The 26,459-nt window shown below is 39.9% G+C and overlaps 1 protein-coding gene across 1 annotated transcript; it reads left to right on the top strand.

Moving 5' to 3' along the window:
* The first annotated feature begins 24,960 nt into the window (after positions 1–24,960).
* LOC118900477 (CST complex subunit TEN1-like) lies at positions 24,961–25,332 on the top strand. Its single transcript, XM_036862849.1, has one exon. The coding sequence runs from the start codon at positions 24,961–24,963 to the stop codon at positions 25,330–25,332; it is 372 nt and encodes a 123-aa protein (XP_036718744.1).
* The last annotated feature ends 1,127 nt before the right edge of the window (positions 25,333–26,459 follow it).

The following is a 26,459-nucleotide window of genomic DNA, read 5'->3' as shown; positions in this document are numbered from 1 at the left end:
AGGCAAGTAGATCTATCGAACAGACTAAGAGCTCCATATGAATTAAAGTCAAAAAGAGAGGAAAAAAGTGATGTTGATGTGTTAGGACAATGGGCTTATCAATTTGAGAAGGAAAATTTTTCTTAAACATAATTCCAAAGACCAAAGTACTAAACTAAACTTTAGATTGGGTGTAAAACAGGCTATGAAGATATGTTGCACAACACAGGGAATATAGCCAATATTTTGTAATGACTGTAAATGGAGCATAACCTTTAAAAACTGTATTTAAAATATATATGGAGGAAAAACAATAAAATAACACTTCGCATTAAATAAATAAATAATCCTAAAAAATAAAAGTAGCGGGGGATCCTGGAGAAGATGGCGGAAGAGTAAGACGCAGAGATCACCTTCCTTCCCACAGATACAGTAGAAATACATGTACACGTGGAACTGCTCCTACAGAACACCCACTGAACGCTGGCAGAAGACGTCAGACCTCCCAAAAGGCAAGAAACTCCCCCCGTACTTGGGTAGGGCAAAAGAAAAAAGAAATAACAGAGACAAAAGAATAGGGACGGCACCTGCACCAGTGGGAGGGAGCTGCGAAGGAGGAAAGATTTCCACGCACTAGGAGCCCCTTCGCGGGCAGAGACGGCGGGTGGCAGAGGGGGGAAGCTTCGGAGCCACGGAGGAGAGCGCAGCCACAGGGGTGCGGAGGGCAAAGCGGAGAGATTCCCGCACTTCCCTCACGGAGGCTCGGAGCTGACCAGCACTCACCAGCCCGAGAGGCTTGTCTGCTCAGCCGCCGGGGCGGGCGGGGCTGGGAGCTGAGGCTCGGGCTTTGGTTGGATCGCAGGGAGAGGACTGGGGTTGGCGGCGTGAACACAGCCTGAAGGGGTTAGTGCACCACAGCTAGCCGGGAGGGAGTCCTGGAAAAAGTCTGCAGCTGCCGAAGAGGCAAGAGACTTTTTCTTCCCTGTTTCCTGGTGCGTGAGGAGAGGGGATTCAGAGCGCCACCTAAACGAACTTCAGAGACGGGCGCGAGCCGCGGCTAACAGCGCGGATCCCATAGCAACAGGGGCGCAGAGGGAAAAACGGAGAGACTCCCGCACAGAGGCTCGGCGCCGAGCAGCGCTCACCAACCCGAGAGGCTTGTCTGCTCCCCCGCCGGGGCGGGCGGGGCTGGGAGCGGAGGCTCGGGCTTCGGTCGGATCGCAGGGAGAGGACTGGGGTTGGCGGCGTGAACACAGCCTGAAGGGGTTGGCGCACCACAGCTGGCTGGGAGGGAGACCGGGAAAAGGTCTGCAGCTGCCAAAGAGGCAAGAGACTTTTTCTTGCCTCTTTGTTTCGCGGCGGGCAGGGAGAGGGGATTCAGAGCGCCGCCTAAACGAACTCCAGAGACTGCCGCGAGCCGCGGTTATCAGCGCGGACCCCAGAGACGGGCGTGAGACACTGGGGCTGCTGCTGCCGCCTCCAGAAAGCCTGTGTGCGAGCACAGGTCACTCTCCGCGCCGCCCCTCCCGGGAGCCCGTGCAGCCCGCCACGGCCAGGCTCCCGTGATCCCGGGACAACATCCCCGGGAGAACGCACTGCGCGCCTCAGGCTGCTGCAACGTCACGCCGGCCTCTGACGCCGCAGGCTCGCCCCGCCTCCTCTGTACCCCTCCCTCCCCGCGGCCTGGGTGAGCCAGAGTCCCCGAAGCAGCTGCTCCTTTAACCCCGTCCTGTCTGGGCGGGGAACAGACGCCCTCAGGCGACCTACATGCAGAGGCGGGTCCAAATCCAAAGCTGATCCCCAGGAGCTGTGCGAACAGAGACGAGGAGGGGAAATCTCTCCCAGCAGCCTCAGAAGCGGCGGATTAAAACTCCACAAACAACTTGATGTGCCTGCATCTGTTGAATACCTGAATAGACAACGAATCATCCCAAATTCAGGAGGTGGACTTTGAGAGCAGGATATATTAATTTTTCCCCTTTTCCTTTTTTTTTGTGAGTGTATATGTATATGCTTCTGGGGGAGATTTTGTCTGTATAGCTTTGCTTTATAATAGCTTTATTTTACTTCACTATATTATAGCCTCTTTCTTTCTTTCTTTCTTTCTTTCTTTCTTTCTTTCTATTTTTTCTCCCTTTTACTCTGAGCCGTGTGGACGAAAGGCTCTTGGTGCTTCAGCCAGGCATCAGGGCCGTACCTCGGAGGTGGGAGAGCCAACTTCAGGACACTGGTCCACAAGAGACCTCCCAGCTCCACGTAATACCAAACGGCAAAAATCTCTCAGAGATCTCCATCTCAACATCAAGACCCAGCATCACTCAATGACCAGCAAGCTACAGTGCTGAACACCCTATGCCAAACAACTAGCAAGACAGGAACACAGCCCCATCCATTAGCAGAGAGGCTGCCTAAAATCATAATAAGGCCACAGACACCCCAAAATACACCACCAGACGTGGACGTGCCCACCAGAAAGACAAGATCCAGCCTCATCCACCAGAGCTCAGGCACTAGTTCCCTCCACCAGGAAGCCTACACAACCCACTGAACCAACCTTAGCCACTGGGGACAGATACCAAAAACAACGGGAACTACAAACCTGCAACCTGTGATAAGGAGACCCCAAACACAGTAAGATAAGCAAAATGAGACGACAGAAAAACACACAGCAGATGAAGGAGCAGGGTCAAAACACACTAGACTTAACAAATGAAGAGGAAATAGGTAGTCTACCTGAAAAAGAATTCAGAATAATGATAGTAAGGATGATCCAAAATCTTGGAAATAGAATAGACAAAATGCAAGAAACATTTAACAAGGACGTAGAAGAACTAAAGAGGAACCAAGCAATGATAAAAAACACAATAAATGAAATTAAAAATACTCTAGATGGGATCAATAGCAGAATAACTGAGGCAGAAGAAAGGATAAGTGACCTGGAAGATAAAATGGTGGAAATAACTACTGCAGAGCAGGATAAAGAAAAAAGAATGAAAAGAACTGAGGACAGTCTCAGAGACCTCTGGGACAACATTAAACGCACCAACATTCGAATTATAGGGGTCCCAGAAGAAGAAGAGAAAAAGAAAGGGACTGAGAAAATATTTGAAGAGATTATAGTTGAAAACTTCCCTAATATGGGAAAGGAAATAGTTAATCAAGCCCTGGAAGCACAGAGAGTCCCATACAGGATAAACCCAAGGAGAAACACGCCAAGACACATAGTAATCAAACTGTCAAAAATTAAATATAAGGAAAACATATTAAAGGCAGCAAGGGAAAAAAAACAAATAACACACAAGGGAATCCCCATAAGGTTAACATCTGATCTTTCAGCAGAAAGTCTGCAAGCCAGAAGGGAGTGGCAGGATATACTTAAAGTGATGAAGGAGAAGAACCTACAACCAAGATTACTCTACCCAGCAAGGATCTCATTCAGATGTGATGGAGAAATTAAAACCTTTACAGACAAGCAAAAGCTGAGAGAGTTCAGCACCACCAAACCAGCTTTACAACAAATGCTAAAGGAACTTCTCTAGGCAAGAAACACAAGAGAAGGAAAACACCTACAATAACAAACCCAAAACATTTAAGAAAATGGGAATAGGAACATACATATCGATAATTACCTTGAATGTAAATGGATTAAATGCTCCCACCAAAAGACACAGACTGGCTGAATGGATACAAAAACAAGACCCATATATATGCTGTCTACAAGAGACCCACTTCAGACCTAGAGACACATACAGACTGAAAGTGAGGGGATGGAAAAAGATATTCCATGCAAATGGAAATCAAAAGAAAGCTGGAGTAGCAATTCTCATATCAGACAAAATAGACTTTAAAACAAAGACTATTACAAGAGACAAAGAAGGACACTATGTAATGATCAAGGGATCGATCGAAGAGGAAGCTATAACAATTGTAAATATTTATGCACCCAACATAGGAGCACCTCAATACATAAGGCAAATACTAACAGCCACAAAAGGGGAAATCGACAGCAACACAATCATAGTAGGGGACTTTAACACCCCACTTTCACCAATGGACAGATCATCCAAAATGAAAATAAATAAGGAAACACAAGCTTTAAATGATACATTAAACAAGATGGACTTAATTGATATTTATAGGACATTCCACCCAAAAACAACAGAATACACATTTTTCTCAAGTGCTCATGGAACATTCTCCAGGATAGATCATATCTTGGGTCACAAATCAAGCCTTGGTAAATTTAAGAAAATTGAAGTAGTATCAAGTATCTTTACTGACCACAATGCTATGAGACTAGATATCAATTACAGGAAAAGATCTGTAAAAAATACAAACACATGGAGGCTACACAATACACTACTTAATAACGAAGTGATCACTGAAGAAATCAAAGGGGAAATCAAAAAATACCTAGAAACAAATGACAATGGAGATACGACAACCCAAAACCTATGGGACGCAGCAAAAGCAGTGCTAAGAGGGAAGTTTATAGCAATACAAGCCTACCTCAAGAAACAGGAAACATCTCGAATAAACAACCTAACCTTGCACCTAAAGCAATTAGAGAAAGAAGAACAAAAAAACCCCAAAGCTAGCAGAAGGAAAGAAATTATAAAGATCAGGTCAGAAATAAATGAAAAAGAAATGAAGGAAACAATAGCAAAAATCAATGAAACTAAAACCTGGTTCTTTGAGAAGATAAACAAAATTGATAAACCGTTAGCCAGACTCATCAAGAGAAAAAGGGAGAAGACTCAAATCAATAGAATTAGAAATGAAAAAGGAGAAGTAACCACTGACACTGCAGAAATACAAAAGATAATGAGAGATTACTACAAGCAACTCTATGCCAATAAAATGGACAACCTGGAAGAAATGGACAGATTCTTAGAAATGCACAAACTGCCGAGACTGAACCAGGAAGAAATAGAAAATATGAACAGACCAATCACAAGCACTGAAATTGAAACTGTGATTAAAAACCTTCCAACAAACAAAAACCCAGGACCAGATGGCTTCACAGGTGAATTCTATCAAACATTTAGAGACGAGCTAACACCTATCCTTCTCAAACTCTTCCAAAATATTGCAGAGGGAGGAACACTCCCAAACTCATTCTACGAGGCCACCATCACCCTGATACCAAAACCAGACAAAGATGTCACAAAGAAAGAAAACTACAGGCCAATATCACTGATGAACATAGATGCAAAAATCCTCAACAAAATACTAGCAAACAGAATCCAACAGCACATTAAAAGGATCATACACCATGATCAAGTGGGGTTTATCCCAGGAATGCAAGGATTCTTCAATATACGCAAATCAATCAATGTGATACACCATATTAACAAATTGAAGGAGAAAAACCATATGATCATCTCAATAGATGCAGAGAAAGCTTTTGACAAAATTCAACACCCATTTATGATAAAAGCCCTGCAGAAAGTAGGCATAGAGGGAACTTTCCTCAACATAATAAAGGCCATATATGACAAACCCACAGCCAACATTGTCCTCAATGGTGAAAAACTGAAACCATTTCCACTAAGATCAGGAACAAGACAAGGTTGCCCACTCTCACCACTATTATTCAACATAGTTTTGGAAGTGTTAGCCACAGCAATCAGAGAAGACAAAGAAATAAAAGGAATCCAAATCGGAAAAGAAGAAGTAAAGCTGTCACTCTTTGTGGATGACATGATACTATACATAGAGAATCCTAAAGATGCTACCAGAAAACTCCTAGAGCTAATCAATGAATTTGGTAAAGTAGCAGGATACAAAATTAATGCACAGAAATCTCTTGCATTTCTATACACTAATGACGAAAAATCTGAAAGTGAAATTAAGAAAACACTCCCGTTTACCATTGCAACAAAAAGAATAAAATATTTAGGAATAAACCTACCTAAGGAGACAAAAGACCTGTATGCAGAAAATTATAAGACACTGATGAAAGAAATTAAAGATGATACAAATAGATGGAGAGATATACCATGTTCCTGGATTGGAAGAATCAACATTGTGAAAATGACTCTACTACCCAAAGCAATCTACAGATTCAATGCAATCCCTATCAAACTACCACTGGCATTTTTCACAGAACTAGAACAAAAAATTTCACAATTTGTATGGAAACACAAAAGACCCCGAATAGCCAAAGCAATCTTGAGAACGAAAAATGGAGCTGGGGGAATCAGGCTCCCTGACTTCAGACTATATTACAAAGCTTCAGTAATCAAGACAGTTTGGTACTGGCACAAAAACAGAAATATAGATCAATGGAACAGGATAGAAAGCCCAGAGATAAACCCACACACATATGGTCACCTTATCTTTGATAAAGGAGGCAAGCATATACAGTGGAGAAAAGACAGCCTCTTCAATAAGTGGTGCTGGGAAAATTGGACAGGTACATGTAAAAGTATGAAATTAGAACACTCCCTGACACCATGCACAAAAATAAACTCAAAATGGATTAAAGACCTAAGTGTAAGGGCAGACACTATCAAACTCTTAGAGGAAAACATAGGCAGAACACTCTATGACATACATCACAGCAAGATTCTTTTTGACCCAGCTCCCAGAGAAATGGAAATAAGAACACAAATAAACAAATGGGACCTAATGAAACTTAAAAGCTTTTGCACAGCAAAGGAAACCATAAACAAGACCAAAAGACAACCATCAGAATGGGAGAAAATATTTGCAAATGAAGCAACTGACAAAGGATTAATCTCCAAGATTTACAAGCAGCTCATGCAGCTCAATAACAAAAAAACGAACAACCCAATCCAAAAATGGGCAGAAGATCTAAATAGACATTTCTCCAAAGAAGATATACAGATGGCCTACAGACACATGAAAGAATGCTCAACATCATTAATCATTAGAGAAATGCAAATCAAAACTACAATGAGATATCATCTCACACCGGTCAGAATGGCCATCATCAAAAAATCTAGAAACAATAAATGCTGGAGAGGGTGTGGAGGAAAGGGAACACTCTTGCACTGTTGGTGGGAATGTAAATTGATACAGCCACTATGGAGAACAGTATGGAGGTTCCTTAAAAAACTACAAATAGAACTACCATACGACCCAGCAATCCCACTACTGGGCATATACCCTGAGAAAACCATAGGTCAAAAAGTGTCATGTACCACAATGTTCATTGCAGCTCTATTTACAATAGCCAGGACATGGAAGCAACCTAAATGTCCATCGACAGATGAATGGATAAAGAAGATGTGGCACATATATACAATGGAATATTACTCAGCCATAAAAAGAAATGAAATGGAGGTATTTGTAATGAGGTGGATGGAGTTAGAGTCTGTCATACAGAGTGAAGTAAGTCAGAAAGAGAAAAACAAATACAGTATGCTAACACATATATACGGAATCTAAGGAAAAAAAAAAAAAAGGCTATGAAGAACCTAGTGGCAAGACGGGAATAAAGACACAGACCTACTAGAGAATGGACTTGAGGATATGGGGAGGGGGTGGGGTGAGATGTGACAGGGTAAGAGAGTGTCATGGACATATATACACTACCAAATGTAAAATAGATAGCTAGTGGGAAGCAGCCGCATAGCACAGGGAGATCAGCTCGGTGCTTTGTGACCACCTAGAGGGGTGGGATGGGGAGGGTGGGAGGGAGGGAGATGCAAGAGGGAAGAGAAATGGGAACATATTGTATATGTATAACTGATTCACTTTGTTATAAAGCAGAAGCTAACACACCATTGTAAGGCAATTATACTTCAATAAAGATGTTTAAAAAAAATAAAAAAATAAAAAAAATAAAAGTAGCTAAACTTACTAATACAAAAAAATATCATGGATAAAGGATCAAGTAAAAGTCAATCAACAGATTGAAAAACTACCCACAGTATGGATATGTAGGCATATGTAAGTACATACATATATGTGTGTGTAAACACATACATATGCATATAAATATATAAATATACACATAAATATATATATACACATAAATCATAGAAAAGATGTGCTTAGAACATACAAAGAAATGCCTCCAAAAATCAAATTAAATACCATGTTTCCTTCTCATCTGTTAGTCTAAACCCTTTAAGATACCCATTTGTCTTATGTCCACATTTCTGTCCCTTTCTTCCAACCTTCCCCAGTTCCTGAACCCTTCCAATATTCCCTATGGAATTTACAGTTCCGATCAATTATCAATAATTATCAATTATCAATACAGTTCCAATCAATTATCAATAATTATCAATTATCCCAATCTGATAATTCCAACATTCCTGCTGTAACTGAGTCTGGTTCTGCGTGTGAATCTAATGTTTGCTCTGTCTCTTCAAAACTGGAATTTACAGTTCATTATCAGCAAAATTATATATATATAATATTCCATTCACCTTCCTGATCTAATAGAACCTTGTGTCTTCCCTGTTTAATTTTCTAATATTGGCTCTCCTTTTTTTTTTTTTCTTCTTATAACCTTTATGTCACTAAGCCTGCAGGTGGAGAAGGTGTCCTTCTTGATGACTGGTTTCATTTCAGACCACTTCTCTTCCTGCTCCAAAAATAAGACAGAACAAAACGAAAACAGGATTGACTATGTTATCAGATTACATCCCTCACAATCCTCCACTGTGGCTCTCCTCCACCAACACCAATGGCTCTGGGTCGCTAATCCTATTTCATTCTTGGTGGTTTCAATACCAACACCCAGGCCTCACAGTTCCTTGTCAGACTCCTGTCCTCAAATGAGTTTGCTCTTCACCTGACCTCAGTCACCATCCCCATGCTAACCTTACTTCTTTTCATTACTGCAACTCCTCCTTAGCATTAATTTCATGCATCTACTCTATGAACTACACCTCCTATTTTTCCAACAACTTCCTCTAGTACCCTGAACTCAACGATCTTCCAACTGATAGGAACCATTATTCTGATTCGACCAACATTTTTCTCTGGCCATTACTCTTCTGATGGGCCCACTACACTCTTCACCTGGCTTAAATTCCATAATCAGTCATTATAATCATTCTTTGTTATAATTGCTTGGCAAAACTACAACCCAGCTTAACCCAGCTATATGACAACTCCCCCTTTGAGTCTATGTGCTGAATGGCTGGAGAAGAGACAGCCAACACTAAGTAGTCTTGCATTAAACTCATGATCATCAACCTCAAGTATCATGCTATAAGTCCGTAATCCATTTCCTCTCTTTTTGCACTATACCTGCAACATGCGTTATGCTAAACATATGTTGGATTTTGTCAAATTTTTTTTTAATCTGTTGACTTGATCATATGATTTTTCTTTTTATAGCCTGTTGATGTGATTGATTACCTTAATTGATTTTCAAATGTCAAACCAGCATTTGCATACCTGGGAGAAATCCCATTTTTCATGGCATATAATATTTCTGTACATTTTTGGATTCATTTAAAAAATATTTTCTTAATAATTTTTGCATCTATGTCCATGAGAGATATTGGTCCAATGTCTCAGCTATTCCTCCCAGTTTAATGTGGGTAGTTTCTCACTTGCTCAGTGTGCAAGAGTCTCAACCATTTTCTGGATTTCTCACAAAGAGAATTGCTCCATGTGTAGCTGTTGGATTGGTGTGTTGTGAGGGCAGGGAGGGTCCAGAGCCTTCTACTCTGTCATCTTGCTGATGTCACTCCTCAGTTACACTTCTTTTTGTACTTTTTCAGTGGTTTCCCTAGAGATGTAATATGCATTTACAACTAATTCAAGTTCACATTCAAATAACATATACAACTTCACAGAAACTGCAGGTACCGTATAATAACCAAACAATACTAATTTCTCCCTCCTGCCCCTTGTATTATTGCTGGAATTCATTATACTTATACATAAGCATATATATATACATATTATATATAATGCATAACATGTAATTATACATATATTTACATATATACATAAGTGTAAGTAATTAGAAACATTGTTGGTATTATCATTTTCAAGAAACTATAATCTGTTAGATCAGTTAAGTACAGGAAAAATAAATACCAGTACCACAAACTCCCAGAGACAGAGGAGTTAGAATCCAGACCCCCAGATTACTTTCACTTATTCCTTCTCTGATGATCTTCCTTTCTTTACATAAATCTGAGTTTGTGACCTATATCTTATTCCTCCTCTCTCCAGAATTTTAAAGATTTCTTGTAAGACAGGTCTACTGGCAACAAATTTCCTCAACATTTGTTTGAGAAAGTTTTTATTTCTCCTTTACTTTTGAAGGATAATTTCACAGGGTACAGAATTCTAGGCTGGTGGGTTTTTTCTCTCAACACTTGAAATATTTCACTCCACTCCCTTCTTGCCTGCATGGGTTTTCATGAGAAGGCAGGTATAGTTCTTATCTTTTCTATAGGTAAGTTTTTTTTTTTAAACTGACTTCTTCTAAAATTTTTTTCTTTAGCTTTGATTTTCTGTAGTTTGAAGATGATATGCCTAGGTGTAGTATTTTTGACATTTTTCCTGCTTGGTGTACTCCAAGCTTCAGGTATCTGTGGTTTGATATTGAACATTGATTTGGGAGGAGATTCTCAGTCATTATAATTTCAAATAGTTTTGTTTCTTTTTCTCTTTCTTTTCCATCTAGTATTCCCATCACATGTATGTTACATCTTTTGTAGTTGTCCTAACATTTTGTGGATATTCTGTTTTACTTTTTTGTCTTTTTTTCTCGTTTCTTTCTAGTTTTATAAGTTTCTACTGAGATATCTTCAAGATTCTTTCCTCAGCTATAACTCTCTACTAACAAGCCCATCAAAGGCATTTTCATTTTCTGTTACAGTATTTTTGATATTTAGCATTTCTTCTTGGTTCTTATTTAGAATTTCCATCTCTCCTCTTACATCGTCTGTCTATTCTTGCATGCTGCCTACTTTATTCATCAGAGCCCTACCATATTAACCATAGTTGTTTTAAACTCCCAATCTGATTATTCCAACATCCCTGCCATAACTGAGTCTGGTTCTGTGTGTGAATCTGATGTTTGCTCTGTCTCTTCAAACTGTGTTTTTTGCCTTTTAGTGTGCCTTGTAATTTTTTCTTGATAGCCAGACATAAAGCAATAGGTAAAAGGACTAACGTAAAAAAGTTTTTAGTAATATGGTGGTGAGGTGTGGGGGAGGGGAAGCATTCTATGTTCTATAATTAGGTCTCATATTTTAGTGAGCCTGTACCCCCTTGACTTTGACCTTCACAAATGCTTCTCAGTCTTTCCTCCCTTAGGTGGTACTGGATAGCTAAAGTGGACTGGAGTTGGCTATTTTTCTTCCCCCAGGTCAGCTGGGCACAAATAAAACCCGCTCAGGTTAGGCTCTGATTAAGCAGTTTTTCCTGAGGCTCTGTTAAGAACAGCATGCTCTGGCATATTCCAGCATGGCTCTACACCTGCTCCCTGCCAGAAGCACTTTAGGATTTTTCTCTGATATTCCCCTGAGAACCTGGTCCAGCTCCTGGAGGTAAAACTCATAAAAGAATGGATCCCTCTGGAGGTTTTTAACTCTCAGAATTTTTCACCCTGAGCCTCCAGCAATTTGTCCAAAAAAAAAAGTTTAGCCCTGACGCCTGTGGAAGTTTCTGCTTGTGGGTTTCTGCTCTAAGTTGTGATTCTCCATATTTGCCTGTTTTATTTCTCCAAGTTAAGGGGCAACAATTTACCCTGTGATCTCACTTCTCTTATGGATCTAAGAAAAAGTGTTGATTTTTCTGTTTGTTCAGCTTTCTACTTATTAGGACAGAGTGAGGACTATCAATCTCCTTACATGCCAGACAGGAAACCGGAAGTTCTACACTTTTTATTTTTACGCTTACTCTACTTTAAAGAAAGAAGAAAAATACAAGTGGAATATCATGCTTACTATTTTTGCAGGGCATTTTCAGTTCTTATGCAGATTAAAGCTAAAAGGAGATTTTATTCCCCTTAATGTTTCTTCTCAAGCCTTAGTTCATACTTAGGCTTTATTTTCTGGGCCCTATTATTATAGGTCAGCCCCACTCTTTTGAAGATAAGAAAAGAAGACTGCACTATTCTATCTAGTTAATTACATTATACCCTTATTTTGCTTCAAAATTTTACCAGGAAGACTAAATCAAGTATTCATGGCTACTCTATAATTATATCCAGACATCAATTGTTTGTCCATCAGATAAATGCACTTCTAATTAGATATGGAGAAGAGAAAACTGAAAATGCACACCAATCTTTTTTGCATTTACTGAAAATTTCTTCCGTCTATTCAGAACACATCATTGTTCCACAAATGAGCATCCATCTGTTACATTACGAAGAAAATGTAATCCTTTGCTCTTTAGTTCCTATTTTCCCATTAGGCCATACAAGGAAAGGAAATGAGTTCTAGGCTATACTTTTGATTTATTGCATAATTGAACACATTTACACAGAGAAAAGTGCTATTTTAATTTTGCACACTTCAATAAACACACATACATATGTTCAACCTTTAGATGTAGTCATAAAAGTAACTGTGAGGGATTTTGGAAATAGAGTGAAAACATACATAAAAGTTTACCTTTTAATAGTATTGTTCAGAATTCTATTATAAAATCTAGGATAGTTTTCTGGTCTTTTTTTAAGTGCTCATTTTTAAATTTAGTCTTCCAGAACTATTTACCTATTACATTGTATTGACTTTTCTCCATGACAATGTGTTCATGCTCATCATACTGGAACAGTATGTATGGATTTTTAAAACTTGTCAGTGGCCCTGCAACGTTGCATGAATGCCTGCAACATTTTTTCCTGTAGTCATATCTTTGATGTCGTTATCACTAAGTTTTCAAAATAGATCAATTTTTCCCTGAATGCTTTACTTCAGGAAATTCTGATTCTTACATCACAGATTTTTTAAAGTATATTATCACATAATTTATTTCTCATATTTATCAATTTGTTACTGTTTCAGCTAAGGTATACATTTTGAATGATAATTTCCTTATCAGCTTCTCCTACCACCCCTCACCAAAGTACCAAGGTATGTATCTAGGTATGGATCTCTTTGAAAGTACTAAGGTGCCCATTGGTGAAGGTCTTTTAAATTTTGAAGTCATAACTCTACTTTCTTTGACTTAGTGTTGTTTCCATCTCTTATTTCCTCAGTTTCTGATTATCTTCAACCTGATATTATCTTTCTACCCCAGAACATCTACCATGGCTATTGTGGAGCTTTTGTTTATTTTTTTCAGTGACTTGGCTATTTATTTCTCATATTTATTTCTTTATTTTTACAGACAAGTTTCCCAATCTAATATCTATTATATTGTTTTCCGTTGCACCCAGCATATTTTTAAATGCCTCCATTATAATTGTTATTTATTTGAAATTAATATTTTTAAATTTCAGGTCATTCCCTTTAAACTAATGTAAAGTCTTCTTGGATATGATATTTGGGGAATGTTCTGTAAACCGAAAACTGTTTATTTGCACTGAAGTCTCAAAAACAATTAATGAAAAGTCACTTCTGGAATAGTATACGTGAAACCAATGTATACATCACCTTTCATTTCTACACATTACCTTGTAAAATGTTCAATCTAGCTGCTGTGTAGAGAATGAACGAGAGGTAGGAGGCAAGCTTGTGGTTATCAAAGTCATTAAGGGAGGAGGAGATGCAGATTGAAGCTGTGGGTGTGAAATGACCTCACTAGAACCATGCAAATAGAACTGGCAAGGCTTGGTGATGGACCGAACTAGGGCTGAAGGAAAAAACGTGTGAAGAATCTCTCTCTTGGAATTTAACACTGGTTACCCTGTACTAAAATGTGGAAAAGTGAAGGGGGAAAAGGTCGTGAGAGATCAGGTTTTCAATTCTGAACACCTTATGCTTGAGGTGCATGTTACAGAACCAACTGAATATGTCAAGTTGGAAAGGAGATAGAAGGTTCAAAATTTCAAAAAAGAACATGGGGTAGTAGGAGGACTCAGAATTCACATCTCCTCACAACTAGGGCACCTACCAGGCACTGGTAGGGGACCTCAGACACCTAAGGGGACCGGAGGAACCCCCGAGCGACCAGGTAGGAAGTGGCGGGAGGGAGGCAGGATGGGACCAGAGCACCTGAAGGGTGGTTTCGGGGGGAGGGGAGGGGATCCCATGCCAGGAGAGGGCCACCCACGGTGAGCGGATCAGCAGGGATAGGGAGAGGCCTTCAGGGGATTGGGGGATCAGAGGGGAACATGGCCAGCATTTCCTCCACCCGCTCAGCCCCCAGCAAGTCTGCTAGGGGCCCCAGGTCAAAAGCTCCACACTCTGAGGGCCCCTCCAGTCGCACTGAGCCTAAGTCCCGCCCCAACCCCCCGGGGCCTTTTCCAGCCACCAGGCCCTCAGCCTAGACCTCACCCCCACCTAAGGCCACCCCATCTAAGCCCCACCACCCATAGCCAAGGCCTTTTCAGGCTTTTGTGTGTGTGTGTGTGGTTCTGTTTTACCTTGTTGTTGTTGTTTCATTTAGATTTTTATTTTTTTAGTAAACTTTTTATACTTCTAATTTTATTTTATTTTTTTTTTATTTGTTATAGTTCTGCCCACCACCCCCCCAACCTTTTCTTTTTTGTTGCACAGTGTGGCTTGCAGGATCTTGGCCCCCAGGCTGAGGGGTGGGCCTGAGCTTCTGCGGTGGGAGCGCCAAGTCAAAACTGCTGGACTGACAGAGAACCTCAGACCCCAGAGAATATTAATCAGAGTGAGGTCTCCTGGAGGTCCTCATCTTGGCACCAAGACCCAGATCTACCCAACTGGCTGCAAACTGCAGTGCTGGACGCCTCAGGCCAAACAACCAGGAAGACAGGAACACAGCCCTACCTATCAAAAAAAAAAATGAGACAACAGAGAAATATCCAGGACATAGAAGCAACCTAAATGGCCATCGACAGATGAATGGATAAAGAAGATGTGGTACATATATACAATGGAATATTAGTCAGCCATAAAAATGAATGAGATTCTGTGATTTGTAGAGATGTGGATGGACCTAGAGTCTATCATACAGAGTGAAGTAAGTCAGAAAGAGAAAAACAAATATCATATATTAACGCATATATGTGGAATCTAGAAAAGTAGTACAGATGAACCTATTTCCAGTGCAGGAATACATACGCAGATGTAGAGAATGGACATGTGGACACAGAGGGGGCAGGGGAGGGTGGGATGAATAGGGAGATTAGGTTTGACATAAATACACTACCACGTGTAAAGTAGAAAGCTAATGGGAAACTGTGGTATAGCACAGGGAGCCCAGCTCAGGGCTCTGTGATGACCCAGATGGGTGGGATGTGGGGGATGGGGGGGAGGTCCAGGAGGGAGGGGATATGGGGATATATGTACACATATAGCTGATTCACTTTGTTATACAACAGAAACTAACACAACATTGTAAAGCAATTATACTCCAATAAAAAATTTTTTCAAAAAAGAAATTCAGGCAGGAGTTATAAATATGGAAGTGACTGGTATATAGATGGCACAGAATATTAAAAATAATTTCTAAGATGTATTGAGTATTAAATCACCATGTTAAGTGTTTTACATGTGTCATCCCAATTAATAGTCAAAACACCCGTTAACCTAAATATTATCAACTCCCTTTTACAGGTGATGAGTCTGAGACACAGGAAGTTAAGCAACTTGCCAAGCAAAGATCATAAAACCTGTAAGTGAATTTAAAACCTTGTATTCTTCCTGAAGACTCTGCACTCATAACCACTATGTTATATTCATGACGGACCATAAGAGGGAGGAAAATATAACACAAGACTTAATGCTAAGTAACTTGGCTTTAGAAGACAGGTAAATAAAAATAATGGGTAAAAGTAAATAATACTAAGAATTCCTGACCAGAAATGTAAGCAGAAAATCAGAATAATGTATCATGTAAACCAAGGAAAAATAACTCCAAGAAGGAAGGAAATGTTTAGCTATTTCAAGTGGTGCTGAGGTGAGTGGTAAGATGAGGACTGAAAATATGCATGGGACCCCACAGTTAGGAGATCCATTATGTTCTTGCAAGAAGAGTTTTGATGTGCGTGTAGAAGCCAGAATGAAATGAATAAGTCAGTAAGGCTGAGAGTGATCTCACCCTAGACATATTTTGTACTTCAAACAAGAATAATAATAATAGAATCAAAAAAAGAAATACTCATGCTCAGTAACAAGAAGAGAAGAGAAATGCAGACGTCAGTGCTAAAGCTGTGAGCCTTCTGGTTCCTCAGGCCAGGGAGCCAAAACTATCTCCTGGGTGGGAGAAAAATAGGGGAAAGACCCCAAGGCTTGGGGTGTGCCAATCACTGCTTACCTGCCTACTCTCAGAGAAAGAAAAGGTACGTACCCAATCTAGACCAGGAGCTAAAGGTCTTAGAAAGTGCGCTTAAGGAAGACGATATCTCCTCACCAGGAATTCAATGGAGCTGGCTCCGGGGCTGCATCTGCACAGGGAAAAACCCCTCACCTGCTTTGAGGTTAGACCAGGGCCTGGTGGAAGAGGCTGTGAAAACACAGGAAGAGATAAGCATGGGTGAACCAAAAGAGAGGGAAGAAATTAAAGACATTTTCTATGAATAATAAATGCTGGAGAGGGTGTGGAGAAAAGGGAACACTCCTACACTACTGGTGGGAATGTACACTGGTTCAGCCACTATGGAGGACGGTATGGAGGTTCCTTAAAAAACTAAAAATGGAGCTACCATATGATCCTGCAATTTCCCTCCTGGACATATATCCAGAGAAAACTAATTTGAAAAGATACATGCACCCCAGTGTTCATAGCAGCACTGTATACAATAGCCAAGACATGCAAGCAGCCTAAGTGTCCATCAACAGATGAGTGGATAAAGAAAATGTGGTACATATATACAGTGGAATATTACTCAGCTATGAAAATGAACAAAATAATGCCATTTGCAGCAACATGGATGGACCTAGAGATTATCATACTAAGTGAAGAAAGTCAGACAGAGAAAGACAAATATCCTATGATATTACTTATATGTGGAGTCTAAAGTATGATAAAAGTGAACCTATTTACAAAACAGAAACAGACTCACAGACATAGAAAACAAACTTATGGTTACCAAAGGGGAAAGGGGTAGGGATAAATTAGAAGTTTGGGATTAGCAAATACAAACTATTATATATAAAATAGATAAACAACAAGGCCCTGCTATATAGCACAGGGAACTATATTCAATATCTTGTAATAAACCATAATGAAAAAAATACGAAAAAGAATATATAGAGATAAAGAGATATAAAACTGAATCACTTTGCTGTACACCAGAACCTAACACAACATTGTAAATCAATGATACTTCAAGTTAAAAAAAAGAAATTGAAGACATTTTAAAAACAGATATTCAAAATAGGTCTGTAAGCCACAATAAAAAATGTTTGATACAATCTAATGTTAAGAAAGGCAACCAATAGGATGAGTCATTGAAACATGAATGCATTTCCAATGAACTTACTTTTATGAAACACTATGACTTTAAGTACATTTTGGATGAGATAAATGAAGACAATGCCCATTAAAATAAAACACAAATATGTATATATATATAACTGAATCACTTCACTGTACACCTGAAACTGACACACTGTAAATCAATTATACTTCAATATAAAATAAAAAATTTTTAAACCCACAAATTTGTAAAAGAAAAATAGACATAAGTAAAACTACAAGTTAACATATATATGTATATATATATATATATATCTATATATATATCTCAATATATATATCAGACTTACTATTTTCCAGATAAGTAATATTATATCTACTAATTCATTTCATCTGCATAACAATTCATAAGGCAGCGACCATTTTTATCATTTCATTTAAAAGACCAGGAAACTGAGAAACAAACATGGTCAGTGCGTTGCCCCAGGTTGCACAGGTAGTAAGTGACAAGGTGGCATTTGTACCCATGCAATCTGTTTGCATGATCCATGCTCTTAAAAACTGCTCTTTTATTTTTTTCTCATTTATCCATGGTTTCCCTCCTCACTCCATCCTCCTATTTATTAATTATGTTATTCACCCAAGTTTACTGTTTATTATCGTCTGATCAATTTGTAAAGGAATAAAAGTAGTGTCATATCTATTATTTTTCCCTGAAGTTCTTTGTATATTGTAACTTTTTAATTTATGTGTTTCATAATGTTATGCAAGTAAATCATTAATGATTTTGTAGAAGGTTAAAAAATTTTTAAACATATAGAAAGAACAGAAAGATCCTCTTCAGATATCCAAAAATTCTTTCTCGTCTGTGAAGTGATCACCATTCAGAGGTATTACTTCCAGATTCCTTCTTCACTATATATTTCTTTGCTACATACTTACACATATTTACACCTATATATAAAGACATATTTTTAAATAATTTTCTTTAATTTTTTTTCCGATTAAAAGTATATGTGTTTCTTTCATGTTAGAACTACTAACTATATGTCACTGTTAAATTGTTGTGTCCCACAATATAGACACACTAAAGTTTTATTAACAATTTTCCTATTGATATTTATAAAAGTTATTCCAATTTTTTTGCTATTATGATACATTCTTAAAAGAATATTCTAATTCATGCCTCCTTTCAAATATCTATGCATAATATTATTTCTATCAAATAGAAACCTAAAAGTAGAAGTCTTATTACTAATAAGGCTGAGTATTTATTCATGTAAATGTTACTCCTTGTACTTCTAATTCTATGCATTGCAGTTTATTTATATAACAACAGCATTGGTTTATTTTGTTTTGTCTTACTTGTCCACAGAAGTTCTTAATACATTCTGCATGTTAACCTTGTCTAAAATAAGCTACAATTTCTTCTATTCTGTCACAACTTTTTGATTTGTTAATGATATCTTTTTTTCCTATTGAAATGCCAATTTTCTTTTGACTTCTGAGCTTTGTTGTGTCTAAAATAAGCATTCCATTCCTCAAGACAATCTATACTCTCTTGTGTTTTCTTATAATACTAAGGTCCTCTATAATAGGGAAATTTAATCACTTCCCCTTGGTTATTTTCACTAATGTGTTTGGAACACCCTGGTGTCATTTATCTCTTGTCCCTACCATGCTTTATTCTTGCTGGCTATTTATTACTCAATTTGACTTTTATTTGATTCATTAAGGGTCTCAACAGTTCTGCAGTTATTCTTCCCAGAGATTGAATAGGCAACTGTACCATCGTATCACACACACCAGCTACCAGCTGTGACTCCAGAAGAGACTATTTCTAGTGATTCTCTCTGCCATATCGATGTCACACACCTCCATCTGCAGGAAGATCTGGACTTAGCTCTAGTTTCCCCCAGGCTACGGCTTCCAGTGCTGTGGCTTTGGTGGTCTGAAATGAGATCTATGTGTAGCATTCTCTGAGTCTTAATCTGTAAATCAAGGTACAGTGTCAGGTTTGCCTCCACTCCCTTACCATAGATGCTCATGTCTTTAAGAGAAAGACTTTGCCAGCCAGCCTCTCACGCCCACCTTCTGTCTGGTGCTCCTGACATTGCATCCCTCGAAACTTCATGAAAGTGGTTGACGGTAAGCCTCCCTAGTCACCAGCGATAATAAGGATTTGTTTCCTTTTTTTGCCCTATTTTTATCAGCAGTTGGTTCTTTCATTGTGAAACATCTGTCCTCACACTGCCAATTACTTCAAAGATCATCTTGACTATTCTTTGAAATATTGCCTATATTTTTTATGTTTACTGTAGATGAATACCATCATATAGACACACCTTTGATCTCTTCCCTCAGATTTATGCACATATTAGTCTCAATATTTTACCACTATTTTATTCTGGTGAACATCAATGTAATCATTGATGTATTTAATTGTTTGACTTCTCAGTTTATTCCTGTATAAAATGGGAAGTTGGACTATACCTAAGTATAACTAAATAATTTTAAAACACTCATCCATCTACAAAAAAGAACATGAAAATGTTCTCTTCAATTCCAGAAAGCTTATCAATTTCTTAGTATGGAAAAAAGAAACAAGGAAACAATCATAGGAAGTATTGTTGAAAACTAGAAGTTGCTAGAGTTTTTACTTACTCTATGTTTTGTTTTATTTGTTGTTTTAAATTCCAACTGTCTTTTAAGTGGTGTATTAAATGTTAACAGTTTCAAGGTAAAAGAAGGATCAGGACACACAGTTGATGATGTGGTGAGGTAGAAAAGAAAGGACTAGAAATACAGTACTAGCTAAGTGAGCAAGTGAGAAGCTGAGAGCACATTCTAAAATGATGGAAGAAAGGCAGATGGACCAGCCCCTGGAAAATAGATTCAGGACTTGTAATGTCTGTGATGTGATGGATATGTAAAACATTGGGATTTTCCTGGCTTGATTTCAATTCCCACAAGCAATCTGTGAGGCTTATTTAACATTCTATTAGAGTTTTAATGACGAGACAGTATTTGTACTCTTTGTGCCTCTTTCTGTAATTTTGTCTTGAGATGGTGCTAGTGGGAAGAATGTGTGCTTTTCAATATAGTAGATATTCGCAGCTGTAGAGTGTTGATCTATGACAAAATGTAAGGATCAGTCCTACACAAATCACCGAGCCTCGTGACAGTGCATTATTACCATAATAGCCTAGTCTTGGTTCAAATGTTCAGATTTATTATTTACCTACTCTTGCTGGGCAAGGACAAAAATAACTGAAAGAGATCTGAGCTGGCACTCAAGAGCAGAGCTGTTAGTAGTAATATTGCATCTGCTATTTCTAAGCTATTAAATATGCATGTGGAATCGATAAGAGATATTTTAATATCATGAGGAACAAAGATTTTTAGTGGCAAGAGAAAAGTGATTCAAAATATAAATTCAAAGCAATTAAGTAAATTTCCTAGAATCTTAAATTTGAGTCAAAATATTGATACAAACTCAAATTTATTTTTATTTACATTTATCTAGCTCTATGCCCTGAAAAGTCTTAGAAGAAATGACACCTTGTAGCACCAAACACCCTTTGTACCCCAAGTGTGGTCTTCAAATACCAACCCCAATAAAAAGAGATCTGGGGGTTACATCAGCATTATGATGATGTGACTCACTCCTTTTTTCTCTCCCCTTCAATTTACAACTAATTGGACATCCTTAACTGAAAAAAAGGATCTTTATACAGCCTACCAGGTCACCTGAGAGATCCATCCATCTGTGCCCCCAAAAGTGGGCAGACTGGACTTCAGAGGCTGCAAAGTAAGGGGAGTGGCAGCAGAGGCAGTGCTGGGTCAGGCACGGAGTGGGACAGCATGACCTTGCTGGCAGAAGAGTCGAGGGTAAAGGCAGTGATTGGGAGTCTGTCCTGCCGTGTGTCCTGCAGCTGGAGTGACCTGTTCTCTCTGAGGAGAGAGTCGGTGATGGGGGAGAGAACAGAAAAGGAAGTAGGCAAAGAGATCTGAAGGGAAGCTCTCCTGCTGTCTCCCCAGATTCTGGCCCAGACCTCCGGGACTGCCCCCACCTGAGGATCTCTTACCAGACATGGAACCCCCCCCCCACCAAAGCTCCAAATGCTAAGTACACACCTCCCCTCACTCTGCCCCCAGCCTTTCTTTTTACCATGTTCTGACCTTAGCTTCATCAGCTCCTATAAGAGAAACTAAAAACGTATAGATAGTGTAGCCTTCTGGAGGACAAAAGGAAGTCTTCTAACTGCCAGCCTGTTGAACTGTTAGAACCAAAATAAACAAAGCTTTATCTAAAAAAGAAAGGCTTTCACTGTTTCAAATGCAGTGGCACAGGAACTATTCATTGAACACCATGAAATATCGTGGTAATATGGTATCACAAAAAGAAAATGACAATTTTCCAGCAACCAAACACAAAGACATGGAATATCATGATCTAACTGATAAAGAACTCAAAAGAGCTGTTATGACAAAATTCAGTGAGCTACAGGAAAACTCATAAAGCTAATACAATGATCTCAGGAATAAAATTAATGACGAAAAAAGAGTACTTTACCAAAGAGATTGAAACTCTAAAAAAGAACCAAATGGAAATTCTGGAGCTGAAGGACTCAACAGGTGAGATGAAGAATGCAATGCATTAGAACACACTGGAAATAATCACATCAGATGGAAGAGAGTTAGCGAGCTGGAAGATCAAATCTAGAAATGATTCAGATGGAAGAGGAGAGTGAACTAAGATTTTTAAAAAGTGAAGAAATTCTACAAGAACTATCTGGTTCCATTAGAAAAGCCAAAATAAGAATAATGGGTATTCCAGAAGGGGAAGAGAGGGAGAAAGCAGCAGAGGGTGTATTTAAGGAAATAATAGCTGAGAACTTCCCAAACCTGTGGAAGGAACTGAATATATGAGCCCATGAAGCCAATAGAAAACCTTTTTATCTCAATGCAAAAGACCTTCTCCAAGACACATTATATTAAAACTGTCAAAAGTCAATGATAAGTAGAGAATTTTAACGGCAGCCTGGAGAAAAAAGACAGTAACCTACAAGGGACCCACATTAGGCTATCAGCAGACTTCCAGCAGAAACTCTACAAGCCAGGAGAAAGTGGAAGGACATATTCAAAGTATTGAAAGATAAAAACCATCAGCCAAGAATACTCAATCCAACAAAGTTGTCCTTCAGATATGAAGGAGATATAAAAGCCTTCCCAGACAAACAAAAGCTGAGGGAGTTCATCACCACTAGACCTCCCTTACAAGAACTGTTAAAAGGAGCTCTTCAATATGAAACAAAACTCTGATCAAGGTGATAAATAGACAGTCAGAATTAGAAAGCTATAACTCTTTTTTAGAATAGTATATTAAACTCCTAACTACAGCATAAAGGTTAAAGGAAAAAGATCATTAAATATATCTATAGCTACTACAATGTGGTAATGAAGTCACAGCATAAAAAGAGATAATTTGTGACATCAAAAATATTAAAAGGGAGGAGTAAAATAATGGAACTTTTATAGGTGAATAAAGATAAATTGCTATCAGCAAATTTTATCTGAGATGTTTTATGTAAAATGCATGGTAACAACAAAGCAAAAATCAAAAGCAGAGATATGAAACATTAAAAAGGAGGAGACTGGGCAAATCACCATGGAAGAACCACCAACTCACAAAGGTAGATAGAAACAGAAGGAAAAAGAAACAATGGAGGGAAAAATAATGAGAAGGCAAAAGATAAAATAGCAGTATTCCTCATCTATCAATAATCACCCTAAATATAAATGGATTGGACTCACCAACCAAAAGGCAGAGTGGCTGGACAGATTAAAAGAAAACAAGACCCAAATATATGCTGCCTCCAGGAGACTCATCTCAGTGCTAAAGACACACATACACTCAAAGTGAAGGGATGCAAAATGATATTCCAAGAAAGTGGAAACCAAAAGGGAGCAGGCATAGACTTTAAGCCAAAAAGGGTAACAAGAGACAAAAGAAGGTCATTATGTAATGATAAAGGTGTCAGTACATCAAGAAGATATAACAACCATAGATGTATATGTGCCCAACACCCAAGCACCAAAATATGGTGATGCTGTTTAAGGGTACAAACTTGTAGTAAGTAGTAAATAAGCCATGGAGATGGAATGCACAGCGTAATGAATATAGACAATAATATTGTACTATAATTGTGTAATATGATAAATATAGCTATAACAGCATCTTTATTACAACATAAAAATGTATCAAAGTAACATGCTGTACATCTTAAACTTACACAATGTTACATGTCAAATTTATTCAATAAAAATAAAGTTTCCTAGATCTTATAGGAAGAGAAGCACTGAGTAAAAACCTTTATGGCATTATTTTTTCCCAATCTAGCCCAACTGCTACACATTTGATGGTAGGTCTTTTGAAAGAAACAAAAAGATAAAGAAACGGAGGCAGAATGCTTCCCCCACCCATAAAAGAATTTTAAAAGATCTTGGATATTGATTATAAGACTAAACAAGAAGTATACAAGACCATGGGAAAGCAAGGAGATGCTCAAATAAGAGTCATGTGAAGAGACACAGCAGACTTCTACTTTCTGGTCCAACGTGAAAAGAGCTTGGAAGTCATCACAACAAGGAAAACGCTGACCAAACTGAGAATCAACAACTCTTCTTAGATCCATCAGAGAACTGAGGTCACAGGTCAGATTGCTGCTCTGAAAACAGACAGTCAGAGGGTACCGAGAAGAGAAGCACAGCTTACTGGGGGCAGACACCTGCTGATGGAGGCAGCACAGGTGGGAACTCAGGTATAACTGAGGAATTGCTGGAGGCTCAGTGTGAACTAGCCTGAGAGTTAAAAACACCAGGGGCCCCGGTCTTCGGGGTCCTCACACTTCTGTGGGTTTTAACACCAGGAGCCCTTCCAGGTTCTCGGGGTGAAGACTCCAGAAGGACACCCTGTGCTTGTGCTTCCAGTAGGAAAAGTTGAAAAATACACATTTGGAATGTACCCAGCGCTCTGTTCTCCTAAAAAATGACTGCCTTCCTAAGACACTGTTTTACCCGAGCCCAACTGACCCGGAGGAAGTAAATACCCCAATCAAACCCCTGTAGCCTTTAACGTGGGCTGGGGACATGCCCACCTCCTGCCCCCTGGCCTTACTGCTCACCTGCTGAGGAGGGGGTGCTGGCAAGACTTGCCCAGGGCACAGCCCATGGGCATAGCCTCACTAAAACACTGGAACCTGTTAAAAGATCAATTGAGGCGGGACAGACCGCGGCCGAGGCCGAGGCGGCGCGGGTGGGCGCACCGAGGCCGGCGAGCCCCCTGCTCTCGGCCAGGGGAGCCTCAGAGCGGCCCCCGCGCCCCGCAAGGGGACCCCGAACGAAAGTCAGGAAACTGCCCTGGGGGGAAAGCGAGGTGTTCTCGGCAACCCGCCCCTCCCTCGTCACTTGGTCACACGGAGGGGGCGGAAAAAAGGAACCCAAGGACCCGACGTCCAGACAGGAGCAATGATGTTGCCCGAGCCTGAGATCTGTTACTTCCCCTGGGAGGTCAGCGCCGGCCGAGCTCCTGATGGGGACACACTGAGAACGCTCGGCAGGTTGTGCAGCTACGACACGACGCGGTCCCGAGTGACCCTGGTGGCTCGGCACAGATCCCACCAGCACCCGATCCTCGTCTGGACCAAGTTGGTGGAACCGCTCCAAGCCCAGGTGGGGTCCCTCTACACCGTCCTTGGGGAGCTGGGTCACCAGAAGGCTGGAGGCCGCGGGGTGAAGGCCCGGGTGCCGGCTTGTGTGGGAGGCACGAGTCTCCCCTGGTTAGAACAAGCCGTCCGGGAGGAGAGGCTGTACCAGCGCAAGGGGGCCAGCAGCCAGTAGAGAGCAAAACGGCAGCTCGTGGCAACGCCCTTCCTCACCCACCTGCCCTGGAGCTGCTGCAGGGAAGATGCAGGCGCTTCCCCGGAGTTTGGAGCTGGAGAGAAGAGGGGAGGGGGTGCTCATCGGGATCGCCCCAGAAATGGGAGCCTAGAGATCAGAGGCTGGGTTCTGGGGCGCTGGGGGCTGGGCCTCGTGTGGGTCCTGGAGCGTTCCAGAAGGTCCTGGTGAATAAAGCCGCGCGGTGTGACAAAGAGGAAAAAAGAAAAAGAAAAAAGAAGATAAACTGAAGCATATTAAAAATTTTAAGAGTTTATTTGAGCAAAAATCAGTTGACTCCGGCAGAGCCAACCCAGAAGTGGTTAGGAGTTCGGGAAGGGGCGTTTATACAGCAAAGGCAGGAGCAAAGCAGTGAAATTATTGATTGGCTGTTGCTTAAAGCCTCGTTGGCGGTTTGTGATGGGTTGTCATTCCCAGACTTGGATTTTGGTTTGCCGCCTTAGACCCCCGTGGCATCAGAGCCCCTTCCGTCCAAGGGCTTCATTGTTTAATGAAGTTAACAAACCTGGTCATTGCAATTGTGTGTAAATGCCCACAAATACATACATGTTCATAGTTGGCAAAAAAAAAAAAAAAAATCGTTAAACTATCAGTTATCTCAAGATGCTCATTTAGAAGAAAAATCATTCCATTTCTTAATTATTTGGTTTCTATGTCTAGAGTGAAGTGGCAGCTTAAAGTAATGGTGCTAGATTAGGTTGGGGAGGAGGAACCACCAGCATTTCAGCTCTGACTCTGCAGTGTAACACGGGTTAAGGAGTAGATTTTCTCATTTCTAATGAGGATACAATGCCAACTTCTTAATGGGATTTTTATTAGTTTCTTCTGGCTGCTATAAAAAAAATTGCTACAAACTTGGTGACTTTTTTGGGGGGGGTTACCCGCTGCACGGCATGCAGGACCTTAGTTCCCCCAACCAGAGATCAAACCTGCAAACTTGGTGGCTTAAAACAACACAAATGTATTATCTTACAGTTTTGGAGGTCAGAAGTTCAAACTGGATCTCAGTGGGCTAAAAACCCATTGAGGGTCTGCAGGGCTGTGCTCCTTCTGGAGACTGTCTTTTCCAG

Source organism: Balaenoptera musculus, chromosome 9 (genome assembly GCF_009873245.2).
Source record: "Balaenoptera musculus isolate JJ_BM4_2016_0621 chromosome 9, mBalMus1.pri.v3, whole genome shotgun sequence".
Taxonomy (NCBI): domain Eukaryota; kingdom Metazoa; phylum Chordata; class Mammalia; order Artiodactyla; family Balaenopteridae; genus Balaenoptera; species Balaenoptera musculus.
The sequence above is the reverse complement of the archived record's forward strand: the minus strand, read 5'-3'. Positions and strand labels throughout refer to the sequence as shown.